The 23082-nt window shown below is 47.3% G+C and overlaps 3 protein-coding genes and 1 long non-coding RNA gene across 8 annotated transcripts in view; 1 reads left to right on the forward strand and 3 right to left on the reverse strand.

Annotated features, from left to right (window-relative positions):
* The window catches only part of LOC144081926 (protocadherin beta-14-like), a 49570-nt gene extending 46773 nt beyond the window's left edge, over positions 1-2797 (reverse strand). The window contains exon 1 of the mRNA XM_077608503.1: positions 246-2797. Within this exon, the coding sequence (XP_077464629.1) occupies positions 246-2603 (2358 nt within the window). The 5' untranslated portion in view covers positions 2604-2797. The remainder of the gene's footprint in view (positions 1-245) is intronic.
* A 1261-nt stretch (positions 2798-4058) lies between these two features.
* LOC144081928 (protocadherin alpha-C2-like) lies at positions 4059-22806 on the reverse strand. 4 transcript variants are annotated; one of them, XM_077608509.1, is made up of 3 exons: positions 20266-22806; positions 6008-6036; positions 4059-5578 (listed from the first exon to the last, which is right to left on the reverse strand). In XM_077608509.1, the coding sequence occupies exons 1-2, from the start codon at positions 22645-22647 to the stop codon at positions 6025-6027; spliced, it is 2394 nt and encodes a 797-aa protein (XP_077464635.1). In that variant the 5' UTR covers positions 22648-22806; the 3' UTR covers positions 4059-5578; positions 6008-6024. The 4 variants fall into 4 exon arrangements, with proteins under 4 accessions (XP_077464635.1, XP_077464634.1, XP_077464633.1 ...); XM_077608508.1 differs by lacking the exon at positions 20266-22806 and adding an exon at positions 17286-19775; XM_077608507.1 differs by lacking the exon at positions 20266-22806 and adding an exon at positions 9964-13607.
* The window catches only part of LOC144081929 (uncharacterized), a 38495-nt gene continuing 27944 nt past the window's right edge, over positions 12532-23082 (forward strand). The window contains exons 1-2 of one of the 2 annotated variants that reach the window (XR_013303064.1): positions 12532-12660; positions 13988-14069. This is a non-coding gene — a long non-coding RNA (uncharacterized LOC144081929). Of the gene's footprint in view, positions 12661-13683; positions 13731-13987; positions 14070-23082 lie in introns of those variants that run through there. The other variant, XR_013303063.1, reaches the window with a different exon arrangement.
* On the reverse strand, positions 14176-17274 carry LOC144081925 (protocadherin beta-16-like). Its single transcript, XM_077608502.1, has one exon. The coding sequence runs from the start codon at positions 16852-16854 to the stop codon at positions 14269-14271; it is 2586 nt and encodes an 861-aa protein (XP_077464628.1). The 5' UTR covers positions 16855-17274; the 3' UTR covers positions 14176-14268.

Raw genomic sequence — 23082 nt, forward strand, 5'->3', positions numbered from 1 at the left:
GCCATATGTCATTCCGAAAGCTTGAAAACATCGCCTCTCAATATCAACCATAACAGTAAGCAACATGGCAGCAAAGGGCCAAAAGAAGAAATAATTAGGAAGCAAGATGTGGACGCATTACGGTTTCATCAACTAAAACTAAATACTTATCTTTAAAAAACAATGACATTATTCACATCATATTAATAGCATCACAATTAATAGCTGTGAACTTTGACTATAAAAAAATATATAATAATTCTTACCTCCCCAGAAGTTTGTCTCCTGTCTGGGAGTACAAGAGTGTTGGCTTGGCTTCCCGGGACGATAGTAGAACCGATGCTCATCCGGGGTCCAACAAGCATGTAGCGTTTTTCCCCCGATCGGTACTGGATGCTGTGGCACAGCGTGCCGTCGTAGTTGGCCTCCTGGAGGTACTTGGACGTGTACTCCGTGGACTTGGAGCACTGCATGGCGATCAGCACGATGATGCTGATGACAAAGAGCAGCGAGACCGAGCCCAAGGTGATCATCAGGTAAAAAGTCACGCTGTCCTCCTCCGGGTCCGCTTTGGCCAAACTTTGGATGTCCGAGGCCGCAAAGGCCTCTTTGGGCTCCACTAGTTTGACCATCACTGTGGCCGTGGCCGAGAGCGAGACGTTGCCGTTGTCTTTGACCACCACGAGCAGGCGATGCTCGGCCTCGTCCTTCTCCGTCAAGGAGCGGAGCGTCCTGATCTGGCCCGTGTAGCGATCCAGAGTAAACAGACTGTGATCCGTCACTTGGCCGAATGAGAAGAGCAACCAGCCGTTGTAGCCGATGTCGGCGTCGTAGGCTCTGACTTTGGTCACCAGGTCTCCAGCCTTTAAGTTGCGAGGTATCTCCTCCACGCCTTCCGCAGAACCGTTAGAGCTGACGGGATGCAGGATGACGGGAGCGTTGTCGTTCTGATCCAGAATAAACACCCTGACCGTCACATTGCTGCTCAGTGGAGGACTTCCGCCATCCGTGGCCACCACTTGGAAATGGAAACTTTTCACGGTCTCAAAGTCAAAACTTTTCAATGCCGAAATGACTCCGGTGACCTCATTAATATTCAAAAATGAAGTCACGCTGTGGCTTTTCCGTTCCAGCGTGTAAGCGACCCTCGCATTCTCTTCCCGGTCGGCATCCGCGGCACTCACAGAAAACAAGGGCTCTCCCGCTTTGTTGTTTTCCAGCACGTAAAAGGCGTAGGGGCTTTCAGCGAAAGAAGGCCTGTTGTCGTTCACGTCCAATACGTCCACGTGCACAACTTTGGTAGAGAGCATCGGGGGCGTTCCTAAATCTTTTGCCGTGATGGTGATATCGTAACCATCCTCCCTCTCTTTGTCCAAGCGCTCGTTAGTGACGAGAGCGTACGATTGGCCGTCCGGGGACGCCTTGAGCGCGAAGGGCAAACCGTCGGGCAAGCCGCAGACCACCTGGCCGTTGAGGCCCGAGTCGGCGTCCTGAACGCCCACCAGGGCCACCGCCGTTCCGAGGGGGGCGTCTTCGGCGATGCGGCTGGACAAGGACGTGATTTCTATTTTGGGCCGGTTGTCGTTGACGTCCTCCACGCGGACCGCCACGTTGCACTGCGTGGACAGCGACACGGCCCCTTTGTCCGCCGCCACCACTTTGATCTCGTACGCCTGTCCCTCTTCAAAGTCCAAATGACCTTTGACCTTCAGCTCGCCGGTTCTTTTGTCGACCTCAAAGGGCACGCCGTGCTGTCCCCTCGGCTTGTTCCTCAGGGAATATTCCACTTCGCCGTTCGGACCCTCGTCGGGGTCCGACGATTTTACCGTGAGGAGATAAGTCCCGGCGGGTGCGTTCTCCTTCACCGTAATGGAGTACTTTTGACGTTCGCACACTGGTGCGTTATCGTTAATATCAGATATGATAACCGTGATGTTCAGAGTACCCGTTTTGGGCGGTTTACCTCCGTCGACGGCCGTCAGTGTTAAGTGGTGTCGCGCCGTGGTTTCTCTGTCCAGAGGCCGCTGTAAAACGAGGAAAGGCACCTTGCCGTCGTCGCCCAGCTCTTCTGTTTGGAGATGAAAAAACGAGTTTGGGTTAAGCCGGTACGTCTGCACGGAGTTGGAGCCGACGTCCGGGTCTTGGGCTCCCTCCACTTGGAATTTGGACCCCGGCACGGCCGATTCCAGCATCTCCAGCGTGCAATTGTCCTCCAGAAATCTGGGCGAGTTATCATTCACGTCCAGCACTTCGATAAGAATTTGATGCATCTCCAGAGGGTTCTCCACGACCACTTTCAAATGAATATTGCAAGGCACGCTTTGGCCGCACAGCTCTTCTCGGTCCAGTCTCTCGTGGATGGAAAGGAGACCGTCTCTCTGATTTACCTCGAAGCGCTCCCGCTTTGTTCCCGACACCACGCGCAGATTTCTCTCCAGGAGCCTCCCGACATCCAGTCCCAGGTCCTTGGCCACGTTCCCCACCGCCGAGCCCGCTTTGAGCTCCTCCGCGATGGAGTACCTTATTTGAGCGGAGATGGCTTGTGGGTGGAGGACAATCAGCAGCGGCCAACAAAAAGAAATCCACCTCGCCAGCCATTTTGCTCTCGTGCCCCATCTTGCCATTGTTTAGCCAGAGACGATCACTTGTCCCTACAGATCAATATAGCTTGTATATTTTCAAAGTTTTCTCAAAAATCTCAAATAAATGGTCAATAGAATAGTCATTTTGGAGGAAGAACGCTCGTTGCCTTGTGTGCTTTCCGCTCGGTTGTCTGAGCTGACTGAGGGGGAATCCAGAACGGATAATGACGCTTCTCATGTCTTCTCGCGTTGCATGGTCTAATAGTGCCGCCCACTGTCTGCAAAGTCATAGTGCAACGTCTGAAAACCTGTCTTTCAAAATAAAATCATTGGCTCATTCATGTTTGTTTCCAAATTGGTGATGTTTAAATTCATGGCCGTCTAAATAAAATTATATACAGTTACAATCTGTCAAATTGCAAGTAGTGTACTTCTCACAAAGCCATTACAACTTATTTTAAATGTTTTAAAACAGGTAATCCTTTTTTTCAATCACCCTGCAGTTTATTTATTGCAAGAATTATAATGCAAGTTGTTTAATTTTATACTGTCATATCATAAAGGACCAAATATAATTTCCTCTTAAATGAATATAAATAAAATGTGCACCCTGTTTGATCATGCTGCAGTTTATTTCAATGATTGAAATGTAGATATTTTTTTATTCTATACCATTACACATAATATATGGCACCAAATACAAAATACAATTTCCTCTGAAATAATGTGCAGGATTTATTTTTTGTCTGCCACATTTGGTACACTCCCATTTTCTATTCACTCCAGAGGGAAAGGGTGACCTCTTGTTGTCGTTATCTGCTTGTGCAGCTATTATCACATTCGTCTTCATCATTTATAAACAACAGCTGAAATAATTTTCAAGTTGCTCTTACTCCTTTGTATAATTTTAGGCAAATTGTCATTAAATGATTACTGGACATGGCATTCAAAAATTAAAAAAACATCCCTGAGCCATTGTGTTCTGTGTCATGTTTGATAGCCACGCCCTTCTCCACTATTGCGTCATACTTCTGAATGTAGACCAAATGAAAGTGCGCATGCTCCAATGCTGCCGCATATTGTGACGTGGAACCCCGCCCCTGCCGTCAAACTGCACCAGTTCGGGCAGAGCGACTGTACCTGACTCCCTTGTCGCCCTTGTGTGCGCGCGCACCCTGGAATATCAAATGATGCCCTTGAGGGAGCAGACGGCTCGTCGCCATGGCAACGCCTTTCCTCCAGGAAATGGATGGGGGAGGGATGGATGGAGGAGAATACTATCATCATGTACACCCCTGATTTGGTCATTTCATGTCGGTTATCTAGTACCATACTGACTTTGTCGAGATTTCATAACATTTTCATGAAGAGAAATAGTCATGTGTCACAACATTAGGCTTGCTGCTGAAGTGAGGTATAGTGTTTACATTTAGAAAAATACATCCCTTGATTTCAATGGGTTGTACTCCTGTAATCAAGCAGATGAAAAGCATTCAATTGGTTCCCACTGTGTTTTTATTCATTCTTTCATACAATAACATCACATTATACACACACGAGTATATGGTTGACTATCAAAGCATCACTGTACAAATGCACTTCTATTTCATGTAGTATAACTGCCATTGCCTGTCAAGCATCACAACTTTAACCACGGAATGCAAAGTGAGTTGTGCTCAAGGGTTTCACCGCAAAGTACGACTTAATATGACATGTTTTTGGCACCCAAAATATGAAGACAACATCATTTATCTGACTGCATTGTCTCAAAATGTACCATTGACAGCGATTGTAGAACCACGCATAAAAGTACATCGGTTAACAGGAAATGTAACACGAGCAGTAAAGCAAACATCACGAATTGCAGTTTCTCTACTTCTTTCAGTGTGCAATACATGATTCCAGTATGTAAACATTTGATATTTGTACATGTACATATTTATACACAGTTGATATTAGGGGGCATCCTTTATCTGAAGTGAAAGGTCAACAGAATAATACATTTTTGTGGCATCTACAAGGCCTTTATGGTCTTCCTTTGCATAATTCCGGCACACGTGTTTATGGGGAGTCAAAAAAATGAAACGAGCATGACTCTGAACACAATTGTCCTTCTTTACGGTGTGCTCCGTTTGTATCGAGAGATACTGAAAGGAATGACGCTAAAAGTACAATTCCAAGCATGCAAAACAAGTGAAGACAGGAAAACAGGGACTGAAGGCCTCTCTTTCATGTCTTTGTTAACCTAGAAAGTCAGGTTATTAATGTAAGCGAGTAAAAATAGGCATTACATTACATTATTGGAATGTACACGGCCTTTTGAGCTTGGCATCAAAGATCAGCACATCTTTTCTCAACCATCAATTCAACTCATAGATATCCAATTCATTCTTGTGGTGAGCTTGTTTAGTCAGTCCAATCACTATGACAACCGGGCCTTACTCACAATATCATTTACAAAACCTAAAATAGCCGTTTATAAAATTCCACTTTTGTTCTTAAAAAAACGCCTTGTTGCTTTTCACCTCGAGCAAGCTGTGCCAGTTCCAGAACACGAGAAAGGCAAAATGTCAGACAACAATATATGTACACTTCAAAGACACTCGTACACGTATTCCCACTTTCCCGCTGTACGTTCGACCCTTGTTTTGGCTCGATGGCAGTCCGATCCGGCGCTCGGCAAACGCCAATTCTTGGAATAACATTTTACAGATGAAGTGTGGTTGAAGCCATGCGATCTTAGAACGTGCACACTGAAGAGTTGAGCGAAAAGGCATAGGTTGCATTTTCATGTGCTTAGACAATGCAGAAGGTGAGGGGTCCTTATGAGGGGAGGGGGTCCCGTCCTCAATAATCCACTGCGTCCTCAAAAAGGCTGATGTTGAAGGGCGGGAGAGTGAAATGAATTTCAAGTCGTCTTTTTCTCTCCCACGGGGATTGGTCCTACGTAAAATAAATATATGCAGCTGGAGGTGTTGAGGCCTTTTTAGGGTTCTCGCACTGCTGCTTGCGGGTGCCTGTCAAGGAGATCAAATGAGGAGAACAATCAAAAACTTGAGAAAAAAAATTCTACCGGACGACGATGGGTCAAATAAACACTCATTTGGGCAGATGGAGAATCTGGGAGAATGCAGACGAGTGGAATGGAAGAGTGTTAACACAGCAATGTTTGCAAGTGTGAGAAGGAGCATGGTTGCTAGGAAACAGGGAAGACTGGGCTCAGTTTACACCAAAAAAAATAGGTCGTGCATGAGGAGTGGCAGAAAAACTGTAGCTTGTTTATGTTTGTAAGCAAAGCTTTGTGACAGAAAGCCAAGGGCAACTTGCAGCCAATACACATTTGTAAATATTCATTGACATTGAAAAGGTAAAAAATGACATTGATGAGTGCAACCAAAAGACATCACTTTTAAAAAAAGCAGCGATTGTGAGAGATTCTTACTTACCTCTGAGTGGAATTTCCTCATTTAGGATACTTTAGGGTGAGAAGAAAGAAAGAGAGAATTATTTTGATGTCATTACATGAAATAGGAAAATAGTTGGTCTATCAGATATATCCAGTAATAATTAAACAATCATTATTAATATACATATATACATCAACATGAATTAAAAAATGATAAAAGTCACATAATGATGAACCTTGTGGTTTCTTACAATTTAATCATGTGCAGATGTACATTGAGTAATTTTGCAGACACAAAGACAGATGTTTGAAGGACTTCTCAAATAATTACACAGATCAAAGAAGCACATTTTAAATCCATAAAAAAAATATTTAACTTTCAAACAAAGTCCACAATGACTGAGGCATCGTAAAAAATGATGCAAAACAAAACAACTATTGAATAATGGCTTATCTAATGTAATTTTATAGGGTATCAGTGAGAAAATAATCCAATAAAATAGCAGCACATGATATCGTTCTTCTGTTTTCATGAAACTAGCATTTTTTTACCTGCAAGGTAGAAGGAGCGGAGCCGCTAGTTTCCGACATGCCCGAGCTTCTGGGAATACTGGACACGAAGTATCTGGAGCCCTTTGGCGCTGGTTGTCGGACCACCAGCTTTCCTTTGCGCGTCTCCGCCAGGAACATGCTGTACCAGTAGGCGTCATTGGACACCAGGGTGGAGTCGGCCAGGGTGGAGTTCCTCTCGCTGAGCACGCTGTTCCTGCCATTCGGAACCGCTATGCTGGGCTTGACCTTCTGGCACTTGAGCACGATGGTCACCAAGATGGTGATGAGCAGCAGGAAGGAGACGGAGCCCAGACCGATGACCAGGTACAAATTGAGGTCGGAGAAGATGTCATACTCCAGCGGAACCTCGCTCATGTCAGAGTAGGCCTTGACGGCCGTTTCCACCGTGGACAGCTTGATGGTGACCGTGGCCGAGAGCGGGGGCTGCCCGTTGTCCTTGGCCGCGATCACCAGACGGTGATGCCGCCAGTCTTTGTAGCTGAACATCCGCGCGGTGCGGATCTCACCGTTGTACTGGTCCAGGCTGAACAGGGAGGCGTCGCTCACCTGCAGGAATTGGTAGCTAATTCTAGAGTTGTGCACCGAATCCCCATCCAGGGCTATCACCTTGGCCACCAGGGAGCCTTTCTCTGTGGACCTGGGGATCTTCTCCTCTACTAGTGAGCCATGCGCTCGCCACGGAGACACGATGACCGGGGCGTTGTCATTCTGGTCCACCACCAGGATGCGGACGCTCACATTGCTGCTAAGTGGAGGAGAACCTGAATCCCTGGCCTCAATGTGGAAAAAGAATTCCTTCTCCATCTCGTAGTCAAAGGTCTTGAGCGCGTAGAGGTTGCCGTTCTCGGGGTTGATGGAGAAGAGCATGGACATTGAGGTGTTGGCCACTTCCTTCTCCACGATAAAGTAAACCAGGTATTGGTTTTCGTGGAGGTCCGGGTCGAAAGCGCTGAGGGAGCTGAGCAAGGCGCCTGGGGCGTTATTCTCCATCACACGTATGGTGTAGGAGGACTGGGGGAATTGCGGGACATTATCATTGACGTCCAGTAGCTGTAACGTCATTGTTTCATTGTCGCTTAAAGGCGGGGAGCCTCTGTCCCTCACGGTGAAGGTGATGTCGTATTCCGGAACCTTCTCCCGGTCCAGCGGCTGGGACACCACCAACTTATAATAGTTGTCAGAAGACTCTCTGAGTTTGAAAGGCATGTTTTTGGGGACGTGGAGGTCCACCACTCCGTTGTCTCCCGAGTCTTTGTCACTCACGCTGACCACGGCTATCACCGTGTCAATGGCTACGTCTTCTTTCACTGGACTTTGAAAGGACTTGATAGAGATCTCTGGGTGGTTGTCATTCATGTCGACCACCTGCACGGTCACTTTACACTGTCCCGACAAAGAGTTGAGCCCCTTGTCACTCACAATGACTTCCATTTCATACGCTTGTAACTCTTCGTAATTAATCATCTCCTTGACTCGAACTTCCCCGTTTTCTCGATTCAAACCGAACACGTGCTGCGTCCTCTCCGAGGTGTACAAACTGTAGGAATAGAGCAACTCCGAATTTGAACCTTCGTCAACGTCGGTGGCGTTCAGGTGGATCACCAGACTGCCAATGGGGGAGTTCTCCATCACCTTGACCAGGTATTTGTCTTTGTCGAACGACGGGGCGTTGTCGTTGACGTCCAGGACCCGGACGACGATGCTGGCCGTGCCGCTGCGCGTGGGCACGCCGCCGTCCACGGCGGTGAGGATGAGATGATGAACGGCCCGCTGCTCTCGGTCCAGCTTTTGCGACAAGATCAAGTCCGCGAACTTGGTGCCGTCCCTCCCCGTTTGAATTTCAATGTCAAAATGCTGACTAGAGCTAAGGTGGTAATTCTGGACGGAATTGAGCCCAACGTCCGGGTCCACCGCGTTGTTGAGGGAGAACCTCTCTCCAAGCGGGCTGGACTCCGATATGTCCAAATGCATGGTCCCGCGTCGAAAATAAGGAGCGTTGTCGTTGATGTCGGCGATTTCCACCTCGATGTTAAACATTCGAATGGGATTTTCGATGGTGGCGTCCAATTTCAGGGAGCAGTACGTCGTCGTTTTGGAGTTACAGAGCAGTAATTCTCGGTCAATTCTCTCCAAAACAAAGAGCTCGCCTGTGTTTTTGTTGATGTCCAGATATTTTTTATTTGCCACCACGTCGATGCGCATTTTCCTCTTGACCAGCGTCCTCACGTCTAACCCTAAATCGGACGCCAAATTAGCCACGACCGAACCTTCTTCCATCTCCTCGGGAATCGAGTAGTGGGTGACGCTCGTCGCCGTCCGCACGAACGCGCACAAAAGGACGAGCGTGACCACCGGGTGCGCCTCGAATAACTTACAGAAGCGGCGCGTCATTTTCGCCAAGAATCCTTAAAACGCGGCGAAAAACGGGACGAGTCGCTCTCCTCTCCCACGAAGAAGCACAACGAGGACGTCAAGGCAAGCCTATTCGGTTTTTTTATTCCTTTTGGCCAATGTGACGTCTCTCCGTTGGAGCGTCTATTGTCGTCTTCCAATCAAACAACGCGAGACTTGTGACCTCATCCGAATATAAGATTTTGTGGACAGCAGCGACGAAAGACGTTTCTTTTGAGTCCTTGCAACATTTTAAAAAGAACATATTTTTATAAATATACTTTGAAAAGGCTCAAAAGTTAGAGTTTGTGCATTCAAAAATGAAATTAGAGTGACTTGCTTTCTTCTGTCCTTGGGGTTAAGTTTCATCAGCAAATTACCACCAGCAGGGTGTCCCCAAAATACTACAAAGTTAAACAATGTATATTATAGATACTGTTTGATTTTGGAAGTATTTAGTCGATGAATTGTCAAAAAAAATCCCAAAGGCAACAAACTTACCTGCTATACTATATTTTGAGGTACCGAACTAAGCAGGATACAATTTTTGAACAAATGGTCACATATCAGTTTCTATCATGTCATTTCTGTGGTATAGGCCAACGCAAAAGACCTATTTGTTAGAAATGTTTGTTACCAAAATAATGGGTGAAATTGTCTACACAGTGAGTCATTCCACTCATATTTAAAATAAATAAAATCACTATCCGTCTTCATGTATTCATTGTGTTATCTCACTCATGAGAATATAACTTGAATGAATCATTTGCTACACTTCTATCATTATATATAACTTGTTTATGAATTTGAACTATCTCTTTGTTCATTTATATGACAGAAATAGGAATAGAAATAGTGATAGGCCCAAATACTATATTTGGGTTTGTATGATATGCTGTATTAAGATGGCCAAATGTGTCACAGATCTGCAAATATGAATATTACCACTTCTAGAACAGAATGAGTAATGGTTTTCTACTATTACTGAGCTTATTTATCAGTGTGGTGCTGAAGTTGGACGTGTCATCATACCTGCAGCGTAGAAGGAGCGGAGCCACTAGTTTCTGACATGCCCGTACTCCTGGGAATACTGGACACAAAGTATCTGGAGCCCTTTGGCGCTGGTTGTCGGACCACCAGCTTTCCTTTGCGCGTCTCCGCCAGAAACATGCTGTACCAGTAGGCGTCGTTGGACACCAGGGTGGAATCGGCCAGGGTGGAGTTCCTCTCGCTGAGCACGCTGTTTCTTCCGTTTGGAACCGCTATGCTTGGCTTGACCTTTTGGCACTTGAGCACGATGGTCACCAAGATGGTGATGAGCAGCAGGAAGGAGACGGAGCCCAGGCCGATGACCAAGTACAGGTTAAGATCGGAGAAGATGTCGTACTCCAGGGGCACCTCGCTCATGTCCGAGTAGGCCTTAACGGCTGTTTCCACCGTGGACAGCTTGATGGTGACCGTGGCCGAGAGAGGGGGCTGCCCGTTGTCCTTGGCCGCGATCACCAGGCGGTGGTGCCGCCAGTCTTTGTAGCTGAACATCCGCGCGGTGCGGATCTCACCGTTGTACTGGTCCAGGCTGAACAGGGAGGCGTCGCTCACCTGCAGGAATTGGTAGCTAATTCTAGAGTTGTGCACCGAATCCCCATCCAGGGCTATCACCTTGGCCACCAGGGAGCCCTTCTCCGTGGACCTGGGGATCTTCTCTTCTACTAGTGAGCCGTGCGCTCGCCATGGAGACACGATGACCGGGGCGTTGTCATTCTGGTCCACAACCACAATGTGGACGCTCACGTTGCTGCTAAGCGGAGGAGAACCCGAGTCTCGGGCCTCGATGTGGAAAAAGAATTCCTTCTCCATCTCGTAGTCAAACGTCTTGAGCGCGTAAAGGTTGCCGTTCTCGGGGTTGATGGAGAATAGCATGGACATGGAGGTGTTGGCCACCTCCTTCTCCACAATAAAGTAAACCAGGTACTGGTTTTCGTGGAGGTCCGGGTCGAAGGCACTGGTGGAGCTGAGAAGGGCGCCCGGAGCATTATTTTCTGTCACGCGTATGGTATAGGAGGACTGAGGGAATTGTGGGACATTGTCATTGACGTCCAGCAGCTGTAAGGTCATTGTTTCATTGTCACTTAATGGTGGGGAGCCTCTGTCCCTCACGGTGAAGGTGATGTCATATTCTGGAACCTTCTCCCGATCTAATGGCTTGGACACCACCAACTCATAATAATTGTCAGATGACTCTCTTAGTTTGAAAGGCATGTTTTTTGGGACGAGAAGGTCTACCACTCCGTTTTCTCCCGAGTCTTTGTCGCTCACGCTGACCACGGCTATCACCGTGTCCACATCGATGTTCTCGCTGACTGGACTTTGGAAAGATTTAATAGATATTTCCGGATGGTTGTCATTCATGTCCTCCACCTGAATTTTGATTGTACACTGTCCCGATAAACTAGTGACTCCTTTGTCTGCTGCTATGACTTCCATGTCATAAATGTTAAAGTCCTCATAGTTCAACATGCCTTTAACGGTAATCTCGCCGGTGGAAGGGTTCAAATGAAAGCTTTGCTGTGTTTTCTCTGGTGTGTATAAACTATAAGAATATGTCAAGTCAGAATTGGAGCCTTCATCCAAGTCTGTGGCATTTAAATCAATCACAAGGCTTCCAATGGGGGAATTTTCCATTAATTTAACACTGTAAATCGACTGATCAAACAAAGGGGCGTTATCATTATTATCCAAGACCTGAACAATAATTTTGGCTGTCCCAGAACGTGGAGGTTTGCCGCCATCTACTGCCGTTAATACTAAATTGTGCACAGCCTGCTGCTCTCGGTCTAAAGCCCTATTTAGTATCAAATCTGCAAACTGCGTTCCCTCCCTCCCCTTCTGTACTTCAATATTAAAATACTCACTTTCACTGAGGTAATATGTCTTAACTGTATTACTTCCAACATCGGGATCGACTGCATTGCTGAGAGAGAATCGCTCTCCTTTGGGTGTGGACTCCGATATGTCCAAATGTATGACGTCCCGTCTAAATTGAGGGGCGTTGTCGTTGATATCTGTGATTTCCAGCTCAATGTTAAATATTCGCACAGGGTTCTCTAAAACGACCTCGAGTCTCAGATAACAAGATGATGATTTTGTGAGACAATATTCTCTGTCAATCTTCTCCACAATGTACAGCTCGCCACTCTCTTTGTTCACGTCCAGATATTTTTTGTTGGAAATAATGTCCAGGCGCATCTTCCTCCGGTTCAGTGTCTTCACATCCAGTCCCAAATCCGCAGCAAGGTTGGCAACGACGGATCCCTCTTTCATTTCCTCCGGTATGGAATAATGGGTCACCGACGAGCGTATTTGATTGACAGAAGCGAGAAGAATAACCAGCAGCACGTACCTTTGCCCTGGTTGTGTATTAGCTTTGGACTTCATGGTTTTCGTAGGCGGTCGCTGCTCTTTCCACGTCCAAAATTCGCGTTTTGTGCAGGTGAAAACCAGCGAAAAAACAGTCCAACCAAACGCGTGTATGCGCGTCTATTCCAGACCGATGTCAACCGTGTGTGTGGCCGCAAAGGCTCATTTCAGCACCCCCGAATCGTCCGGTTGAGAACCGCCCCCATGTCGACGAAGGTGTATGACGACATCGTGAATGGGCTCTCATATAAACAGCGCCACCATCCTAGTTTTATTGTCATTGTAAGAATACTCACGCTGAAGTAGGACTATGTACGTATTTTGGATTCATTTGTCACTTGCTTTCCTGATAGTATTTTTTGGTTTCTTTTTATTCAAGTTATTGCTTTGTTTTATGTGTGAAATGTGTAATCAACTCACATTAAATATACAATTTACGTTTTTTTCATCTGTTTGATATTAAAAGGGTACTCTACATTTAATAGAATGAGTAAAGAGCAATTGAGCAAGGCACGTACACTCCCCCCCCCAATTCTACTCAGCGCAATAATTCCTATGTATCATTTTGGGGTGTAACTCACCCCGTCTTTTAACTATGTTTGCCTATGATTTTCATTTGGAAGTGGAAAATCAAGCATGCTAAACAAAAGTATCTCGATTTGTCATGTTGCTAATCCAGCATGACAAAACTCTACATTAACCACATCATTGAAACAAACATATGCACTTGCAGAAATGACATTTTCTCTCCGTTGACATACTTGATGGTGCCACAATTAAAGATGAAAACACACCATTGCACAAATTCATCATCATTTGTTAATTCAAGCAAAGCAACACATCAACATTCATCCTTTATACTAGAAGTGATGTGAATGATACAACTACCAACATTGATAGACTGTGCAATTACTTGCATGTTATTGAAAGCAGCTGAGCTGATAATGAGCTGGCTCTCCCAGCCTCAATCTCCCAAAAACCTCCATTTCCCTTAACAACAACCAAGGAATAACAAAACACATGTCCATGAAATAAAACAACTATTTCTGTTTAATCAGGATGGAATGTACTATTTAAAAAAATCACTGCCTGGTTACTTTCCTTCCACTCCCTTTGAGGCATAATGTTAGGGATTGGTTTTCTGGCTTTTTTTCCTTGTGTTACTGAGCTGTCCCTTTCCTGTGATTGCCCATTGACTTCACCTGTGCTTTCCCAACCCCTGCTGGCTGCCTCTTGTGTGAGCCTGGTGTTTCCGAATGTCTTGTATAATTTGAACCCTGTGTATTTTTTTTCACTCCTTGTCGGAACATCTTGTGTACCCGTGTATCCATGTGTTTGTTGCACGTCATGTGCTACTCTTTTCCCCACGTCCTTTCTATCAGGTTTGATATATGAAGTCTTTATTTTTTGACAACTTTGCATCAGTCAATAAAGTTTTGCTAGTGCACTCACACTCCCCACCACCATCTGCTTCCCTGCATTTGGTTCCTAGCGCACTTTACGTGCCGCAAAACACAAAACATACTATTAAATATCACCTTTGTGTTCCACAGTAAAATGCCACTGCCTGAAATCATTGATTAACTGAAGTGAATTCCTTCTCAAACAACACAGAACACATCTTTTTTTTCCTCACCAGGGTTTTAAAAATTCAGGGTCACATTGCAAGTGGGAAACAAGTATAAGATACTGTCTTGGTCTGTCTTCGCTTCAAGATTAAGGTATGTTGTTTTTTGATGCACTTGTTTTCTTTTTAGTCAGAGAAGCCTGATATTTTAACAGCAATAATAAAATATGTCATGTGTATCCCATAGAAATGACAGTAAACCATTAAACATTACTGTGATGTAGCTGAGTATGACACTCATCTAGCCAAATTCCCACACCAGAGAATACTCATCGCATCAATGTTTGTGTATATCAAAAATTGAATTTCACAGTAAGAAAATAACCCAATCTGTATGGATATGCAGTAGAAAATGAGGGGTTATAAATTTCCAGCTGAGTAAACCAGCATGTGAAAGTCCACAAAAAGCAAGTTAAACCTACTGTTAAAGTAACTATTCCACTGACAAAATTGGAGCCATCAACTCGTACCTGCAGCGTGGAAGGAGCAGAGCCGCTAGTTTCCGACATGCCCGAGCTTCTGGGAATACTGGACACGAAGTATCTGGAGCCTTTCGGCGCTGGTTGTCGGACCACCAGCTTTCCCTTGCGGGTCTCCGCCAGGAACATGCTGTACCAGTAGGCGTCGTTGGACACCAGGGTGGAGTCGGCCAGGGTGGAGTTCCTCTCGCTGAGCACGCTGTTCCTGCCATTTGGAACCGCTATGCTGGGCTTGACCTTCTGGCACTTGAGCACAATGGTGACCAAGATGGTGATGAGCAGCAGAAACGAGACGGATCCCAGGCCGATGACCAGGTACAAGTTGAGATCGGAGAAGATGTCGTACTCCAGGGGCACCTCGCTCATGTCCGAGTAGGCCTTGACAGCCGTTTCCACCGTGGACAGCTTGATGGTGACCGTGGCCGAGAGCGGGGGCTGCCCGTTGTCCTTGGCCGCGATCACCAGACGGTGGTGCCGCCAGTCTTTGTAGCTGAACATCCTGGCCGTGCGGATCTCGCCGTTGTACTGGTCCAGGCTGAACAGGGAGGCGTCGCTCACCTGCAGGAATTGGTAGCTAATTCTAGAGTTGTGCACCGAATCCCCATCCAGGGCTATCACCTTGGCCACCAGGGAGCCCTTCTCCGTGGACCTGGGGATCTTCTCTTCTACTAGTGAGCCGTGCGCTCGCCACGGAGACACGATGACCGGGGCGTTGTCGTTCTGGTCTACCACTAAGATGCGGACGCTCACGTTGCTGCTGAGCGGAGGAGAACCCGAGTCTCGGGCCTCGATGTGGAAAAAGAATTCCTTTTCCATCTCGTAGTCAAAGGTCTTGAGCGCGTAGAGGTTTCCATTCTCGGGGTTGATGGAGAAGAGCATGGACATGGAGGTGTTGGCCACCTCCTTCTCCACAATAAAGTAAACCAGGTACTGGTTTTCGTGGAGATCCGGGTCGAAGGCGCTGGGGGAGCTAAGAAGGGCGCCCGGAGCGTTATTTTCTGTCACGCGTATGGTATAGGAGGACTGAGGGAATTGTGGGACATTGTCATTGACGTCCAGCAGCTGTAAGGTCATCGTTTCATTGTCGCTTAATGGCGGGGAGCCTCTGTCCCTCACGGTGAAGGTGATTTCATATTCCGGAACCTTCTCCCGGTCCAATGGCTCGGACACCACCAACTCGTAATAATTGTCAGATGACTCTCTTAGTTTGAAAGGCATGTTTTGTGGGACATGAAGGTCCACCACTCCATTGTTTCCCGAGTCTTTGTCGCTCACGCTGACCACGGCTATCACCGTGTCCACATCAATGTTTTCGCTGACTGGACTTTGGAATGATTTGATGGATATTTCCGGATGGTTGTCATTCATGTCCTCCACTTGAATTTTGATTGTACACTGTCCCGATAAACTAGTGACTCCTTTGTCTGCTGCTATGACTTCCATGTCATAAATGTTAAAGTCCTCATAGTTCAACATGCCTTTAACGGTAATTTCACCGGTGGAAGGGTTCAAATGAAAAGTTTGCTGTGTTTTATCTGGTGTATATAAACTATAAGAATATGTCAAGTCAGAATTGGAGCCTTCATCCAAGTCTGTGGCATTTAAATCGATCACAAGGCTTCCAATGGGAGAATTCTCCATTATTTTAACATTGTACATCAACTGATCAAACAAAGGGGCATTATCATTATTATCCAATACCTGAACAATAATTTTGGCTGTGCCTGAACGGGGGGGTTTACCGCCATCTACGGCTGTCAATATTAAATTGTGCACAGCCTGCTGTTCTCGGTCTAACGCCTCCTTCAAAATGAATTCAGCAAATTTGGACCCATCTCTTCCAGTCTGAACCTCAATGTCAAACTGTTCATTTGCACTCAGATGGTATGTTTTGACCGTATTACTTCCAACATCCGGGTCGACTGCATTACTGAGAGAGAAACGCTCTCCTTTGGGTGTCGACTCGGATATATCCAGATGAATGACGTCTCTCCTAAATCGAGGGGCGTTGTCGTTCATGTCCAAAATTTCCACCTCTATGTTAAAAATCCGCACAGGATTTTCCAAAATAACCTCCAGTTTAAGATAACAAGATGATGATGATTTAGACGGGCAGAGGATTTCCCTGTCAATTTTCTCCACGATATACAGCTCCCCAGTGTCTTTTTTCACGTCCAGATAGCGCTTATTTGGAATGATATCCAGACGCATTTTCCTCTTATTGAGCGTTTTCACGTCCAAACTGAGATCGTTGGCCAGGTTGGCAACGACGGACCCTTGCTTCATTTCTTCTGGGATGGAATAATGCGTGACTGAAGCCGGGGCGCGATGAACAAAGGAAATTAGTACAAAGGCCAGCACATACCTCTTGGAGGAGCGCGTCCAAAAAACGGAGCCCATTGCTGTGCGTGTGAAACCCAGACTTTAGTTCACCAAAAGAAAATAAGATCCACCTTAGAATTGCATTCCACTCACGGTTTTGATCTCACAGCAGCCTCACCAAGGTGATGTGAAAATGAATTTAGGGATGTCCGATTTACAATACATGTCCTGTCTGATGGTGATCGAGCAATTGGGCGTTCTTCCCGTCTGCCCGGACAAGAACGCCTCGTTGTCATGGCGTCATGGACCATATTCATGATCAAACACCGCCACCTTCTGTTCATCTCATACATAAAACTCAGTGTACTAGTGAAATGAATACCACTTGTCATGTGTTTAGGGTTAGAATTGTTACAATACGCTGACAATATCCATTCTCTTGGAATGTTTTCAGAATATATTGTTCTCAAATTTGAAAGAAATCGATTTTTATGTAAGTATATTCATACCTGCAATGTAGAAGGAGCGGAGCCGCTAGTTTCCGACATGCCCGTGCTTCTGGGAATACTGGACACGAAGTATCTGGAGCCCTTTGGTGCTGGTTGTCGGACCACCAGCTTTCCTTTGCGCGTCTCCGCCAGAAACATGCTGTACCAGTAGGCGTCATTGGACACCAGGGTGGAGTCGGCCAGGGTGGAGTTCCTCTCGCTGAGCACGCTGTTTCTTCCGTTTGGAACTGCTATGCTGGGCTTGACCTTTTGGCACTTGAGCACGATGGTCACCAAGATGGTGATGAGCAGCAGGAAGGAGACGGAGCCCAGGCCGATGACCAAGTACAGGTTGAGATCGGAGAAGATGTCGTATTCCAGCGGCACCTCGCTCATGTCCGAGTAGGCCTTCACGGCCGTTTCCACTGTGGACAGCTTGATGGTGACCGTGGCCGAGAGCGGGGGCTGCCCGTTGTCCTTTGCCGCGATCACCAGACGGTGGTGGCGCCAGTCTTTGTAGCTGAACATCCTAGCCGTGCGGATCTCGCCATTGTACTGGTCCAGGCTGAACAGGGAGGCGTCGCTCACCTGCAGGAACTGGTAGCTTATGCGAGAGTTGTGCACCGAATCCCCATCCAGGGCTATCACCTTGGCCACCAGGGATCCTTTCTCTGTGGACCTGGGGATCTTCTCCTCCACCAGTGAGCCGTGCGCCCGCCACGGAGACACGATGACCGGGGCGTTATCGTTCTGGTCCACCACCACAATGTGGACGCTCACGTTGCTGCTAAGTGGAGGAGAACCCGAATCCCTGGCCTCGATGTGAAAAAAGAATTCCTTCTCCATCTCGTAGTCAAAGGTCTTGAGCGCGTAGAGATTGCCGTTCTCGGGGTTAATGGAGAAGAGCATGGACATGGAGGTGTTCGCCACCTCCTTCTCCACAATAAAGTAAACCAGGTACTGGTTTTCGTGGAGGTCCGGGTCGAAGGCGCTGGGGGAGCTAAGAAGGGCGCCCGGAGCGTTATTTTCTGTCACGCGTATGGTATAGGAGGACTGAGGGAATTGTGGGACATTGTCATTGACGTCCAGCAGCTGTAATGTCATTGTTTCATTGTCGCTTAATGGCGGAGAGCCTCTGTCCCTCACCGTGAAGGTGATGTCGTATTCCGGAACCTTCTCCCGGTCCAGCGGCTCGGACACCACCAACTTGTAATAGTTGTCAGAAGCCTCTCTGAGTTTGAAAGGCATGTTTTTTGGGACGTGAAGGTCCACCACTCCGTTGTCTCCTGAGTCTTTGTCGCTCACGCTGACCACGGCTATCACCGTGTCCACATCAATGTTCTCGCTGACTGGACTTTGGAAAGATTTAATGGATATTTCCGGATGGTTATCATTCATGTCCTCCACCTGAATTTTGATTGTACACTGTCCCGATAAACTAGTGACTCCTTTGTCTGCTGCTATGACTTCCATGTCATAAATGTTAAAGTCCTCATAGTTCAACATGCCCTTAATGGTAATCTCGCCGGTGGAAGGATTCAAATGAAAAGTTTGCTGTGTTTTCTCCGGTGTGTATAAACTATAAGAATATGTTAGGTCAGAATTGGAGCCTTCATCCAAGTCTGTTGCATTTAAATCGATCACAAGGCTTCCAATGGGGGAATTTTCCATTATTGTAATACTGTAAACGGAGTTATGAAACAACGGGGCGTTGTCGTTCATGTCTAAAACATGCACAATAATGCTTACAGTGCCAGAACGTGGAGGTGTTCCGCCATCTACTGCTGTTAAAATTAAATTATGCATGGCCTGCTGCTCTCTGTCTAATGCCCTATTTAATATCAAATCTGCAAATTTGGAACCGTCTCTACCAGTTTGCACTTCAATATTGAAATGCTCATTTTCACTTAAACGATACGTTTTGACAGAATTCCCTCCGACATCCGGATCCACTGCGTTACTGAGAGAAAATCTCTCTCCTTTGGGTGTGGACTCTGATATGTCCAAATCAATGGCATCCCTCCTGAATTGAGGGGCGTTGTCGTTCATGTCTAATATTTCTAATTCTATGTTGAAAATACGCAGAGGGTTTTCCAGCGTCACTTCCAGTTTGAGATAGCACAATATTGTAGCTTTTGTGTTGCAAATATGTTCCCTGTCAATCTTCTCCACAATGTAGAGTTCTCCAGTTGCTTTGTTCACATCCAGATATTTTTTGTTAGCGATGATGTCGACACGCACTTTCCTTCTAGCTAGACTTGTGACGTCCAAACTGAGATCGTTTGCAAGGTTGGCAACGACGGATCCCTCTTTGAGCTCTTCGGGGATGGAATAGTGGGTCACAGAAGCCAAAACGTGAACCGTGTGCAGCAACCCAATGAGGAGGACGTACCTTTTGTGTGGCCTCATTGTCTCACAGACGTCCAAAAATTGCCAAAACAAGGGCAGAAATTGCGAATCTGATGTTGTTGGCTTGCTTCAAAGGTCCAAATGTGATTCCAAAGGCGGGCTTAATGGGCGATGGAGCCGAATCCACGCGTGACCGTTTCCCCGTGCGTATTTCAGCACCTCGGAGCTGTCCCTTTCTTCCTATTCCCCCATTCGGCAAAATGACGACAGAAAAACGACTGACGTCTTTTCATTTTGGATCTGTTGGATAGCTCAAAGCTAGACAGTGCCACCTACTGTATGTTTGTGGGCAGTGTGTAAAACAAGGGAGATGTTTTAAAATAAATTGTTATCATAATTTGGAGCTGTCACCATTTCCATTTGTGGGCCTGTGCAGACTGTTGTGATTGCAAAGATGAAACTTGACGAGGGAAGAACTTTGTTTCATTAGGTTTTGTTTTCTATTTCGTTTGTTTTCATCATGATTTGAGCTCTTTTCTGATTTGGCTTATCCAAATCCCTTCATTATTATTATTGTTGTTATTTCATTTCCCCCAATAGCAACAGTAGTGTAGTTCAAACAACTTAATAAGATAATGTAAAATGTATTTACCTGGAGTGTAGAAGGGGCCGAGCCGCTAGTCTCCGACACACCTGTGCTCCTGGGAATACTGGACACCATGTACCTGGAGCCCTTTGGGGCAGGCTGTCGGACCACCAGCTTTCCCTTGCGGGTCTCCGCCAGGAACATGCTGTACCAGTAGGCGTCGTTGGACACCAGTGTGGAGTCGGCCAGGGTGGAGTTCCTCTCGCTGAGCACGCTGTTCCTGCCATTCGGAACCGCTATGCTGGGCTTGACCTTCTGGCACTTGAGCACGATGGTGACCAAGATGGTGATGAGCAGCAGAAACGAGACAGAGCCCAGGCCGATGACCAGGTACAAGTTGAGATCGGAGAAGATGTCGTACTCCAGCGGCACCTCGCTCATGTCCGAGTAGGCCTTGACGGCCGTTTCCACCGTAGACAGCTTGATGGTGACCGTGGCCGAGAGCGGGGGCTGCCCGTTGTCCTTGGCCGCCACCACCAGACGGTGATGGCGCCAGTCTTTGTAGCTGAACATCCTGGCCGTGCGAATCTCGCCGTTGTACTGGTCCAGGCTGAACAGGGAGGCGTCGCTCACCTGCAGGAACTGGTAGCTAATTCTAGAGTTGTGCACCGAATCCCCATCCAAGGCTATCACCTTGGCCACCAGGGAGCCCTTCTCCGTGGACCTGGGGATTTTCTCCTCCACCAGTGAGCCGTGTGCTCGCCATGGAGAAACGATGACGGGGGCGTTGTCGTTCTGGTCCACCACCACAATGTGGACGCTCACGTTGCTGCTGAGCGGAGGAGAACCCGAATCCCTGGCCTCAATGTGGAAAAAGAATTCCTTCTCCATCTCGTAGTCAAAGGTTTTGAGCGCGTAAAGGTTGCCGTTCTCGGGGTTGATGGAGAAGAGCATGGACATGGAGGTGTTGGCCACCTCCTTCTCCACAATAAAGTAAACCAGGTACTGGTTTTCATGGAGGTCTGGGTCGAAGGCGCTGAGGGAGCTGAGCAAGGCGCCTGGAGCGTTGTTCTCCGCCACGCGTATGGTATAGGAGGACTGAGGGAATTGCGGGACATTATCATTGACGTCCAGAAGATGCAGAGAAATGGTTTCATTGTCGCTTAATGGCGGTTTTCCCGAATCCCTGGCAATCAGGGTGATCTCATACTCGGGCACCGATTCACGGTCCAGAGGTTTGGCCACCACAAGCTCGTAATGCATGGGTCTGTCCGGTGACTGCTTTAGAACAAAAGGGATGCCGTCCCGAAGGAAAAGATGAACTTTCCCATTCTCCCCAGTGTCCCTGTCGCCGATGGTCACCAGAGCCACCCCCGTCCCTACCGCCACGTCCTCGTTCACCGTGTTTTTCACAGATTGCAGGGTGATTTCTGGGTAATTGTCGTTCATGTCCGTGACGTGGACGATCACTTTACACTGGCCCAAGAGGGGTTGGGTTCCTTTGTCCCGCGCCTCGATGTGCATTTCGTAAAACTTCACATCTTCAAAGTCCACCGTGCCCTTCACCGTTATTTCGCCCGTGTCGGGGTGAATGGCGAACACGTCTTGGGTTTTTTCCGACGTGTAGAGGGTGAACGAGTACACCAGCTCCGAATTCGATCCCTCGTCCGCGTCCGTGGCGTCCAGCTTGATGGCCCTGGTTCCGATCGGAGAATTCTCCGTCATGTTGATGGTGTAAATCTGCCGCTCGAACCGCGGCGCGTTGTCGTTGGTGTCCTGCAGCCTCACGACGATATTGGCCGTGCCGGAGCGCACCGGTTTACCGCCGTCCTCCGCCGTCAAGACGAGATTGTGCACGGCGGTTTCCTCTCGGTCTAAAGACCTGGTGAGAACCAGATCCACGTACTGGCTCCCGTCGACGCCCGTCTGGATTTCAATCGCAAAGTGCTGAGTGGGGCTGAGTTTGTAGGTTTTAATGCTATTCGTCCCCACGTCTGGATCCACCGCGTTGGGGAGGGAGAATCTCTCCCCGGGTGTCGCCGACTCCGACACGTCCAATTCTACCCGATCTCGTCTGAAATGGGGCGCGTTGTCATTTATGTCCGTGATAACGAGCTCAATATTAAATATGCGCAGGGGGCTTTCGACGACGACGTCAAGCTTCAGGAGACAAGAGGACGGTTTGGAGGGGCAAAGATATTCCCTGTCCATCGTCTCGACGATGAACAGCTCCCCCGTCCTCTTATTGACGTCTAGATATTTTTTGCTGTGAAAAATATCAAGTTTTACCTTCCGTTGCGCCAAGCCTCCGGGCTCCAGTCCCAGATCGGCGGCCAGGTTTGCCACCACGGAGCCCCTCTCCATCTCTTCGGGGATGGAATAGCGGGTGACGGACAAAGCAGCCTGCCACGCTCCACACAACACAAAGACCCGAATCCAGAAAGCCATCCTTTGTCCCGTGTGACACTTGACTGGTGCCTTTGGGGGTAAAAAAATAATAAGTCTAAGTGTGCTCAGGGCATGTCCGGGAGATGCGCAAATCTCTGGAGCAGGAACATCGGATCAGAAAGAAAGAAAGGAAGGAAGATAGGAAGAAAGGAAGAGACTCCACCCTTTTTCAAACGGGTGTGTCAAAATGTACGTAGTAAGTACGTACTATAGGCTATATGGAGATTAGGGGACTTGTGCGATACAGTACAGTGTAACACCGGCACCATGTGTTCATGAATGCACATTGCAACTTCACAAGTGAGTGTGCAGTCAGAAGACTTAGTTTGAGTTTGGGTTTTACGTTTTAGTTTTTTGTTATAATTGTTTTTAAGTTGTTGCAATTGTCAATTATTCAAGTTAATTTATCAATATGTGTGGCCTTTTCAGTCGAGA

Source organism: Stigmatopora argus, chromosome 9 (genome assembly GCF_051989625.1).
Source record: "Stigmatopora argus isolate UIUO_Sarg chromosome 9, RoL_Sarg_1.0, whole genome shotgun sequence".
Classification (NCBI taxonomy): Eukaryota; Metazoa; Chordata; class Actinopteri; order Syngnathiformes; family Syngnathidae; genus Stigmatopora; species Stigmatopora argus.

Coding starts and splice junctions, on each gene's coding strand:
- LOC144081928 (XM_077608505.1), bottom strand. CDS start 8,931: ATGACGCGCCGCTTCTGTAAGTTATTCGAGGCGCACCCGGTGGTCACG.
- LOC144081925 (XM_077608502.1), bottom strand. CDS start 16,854: ATGGGCTCCGTTTTTTGGACGCGCTCCTCCAAGAGGTATGTGCTGGCC.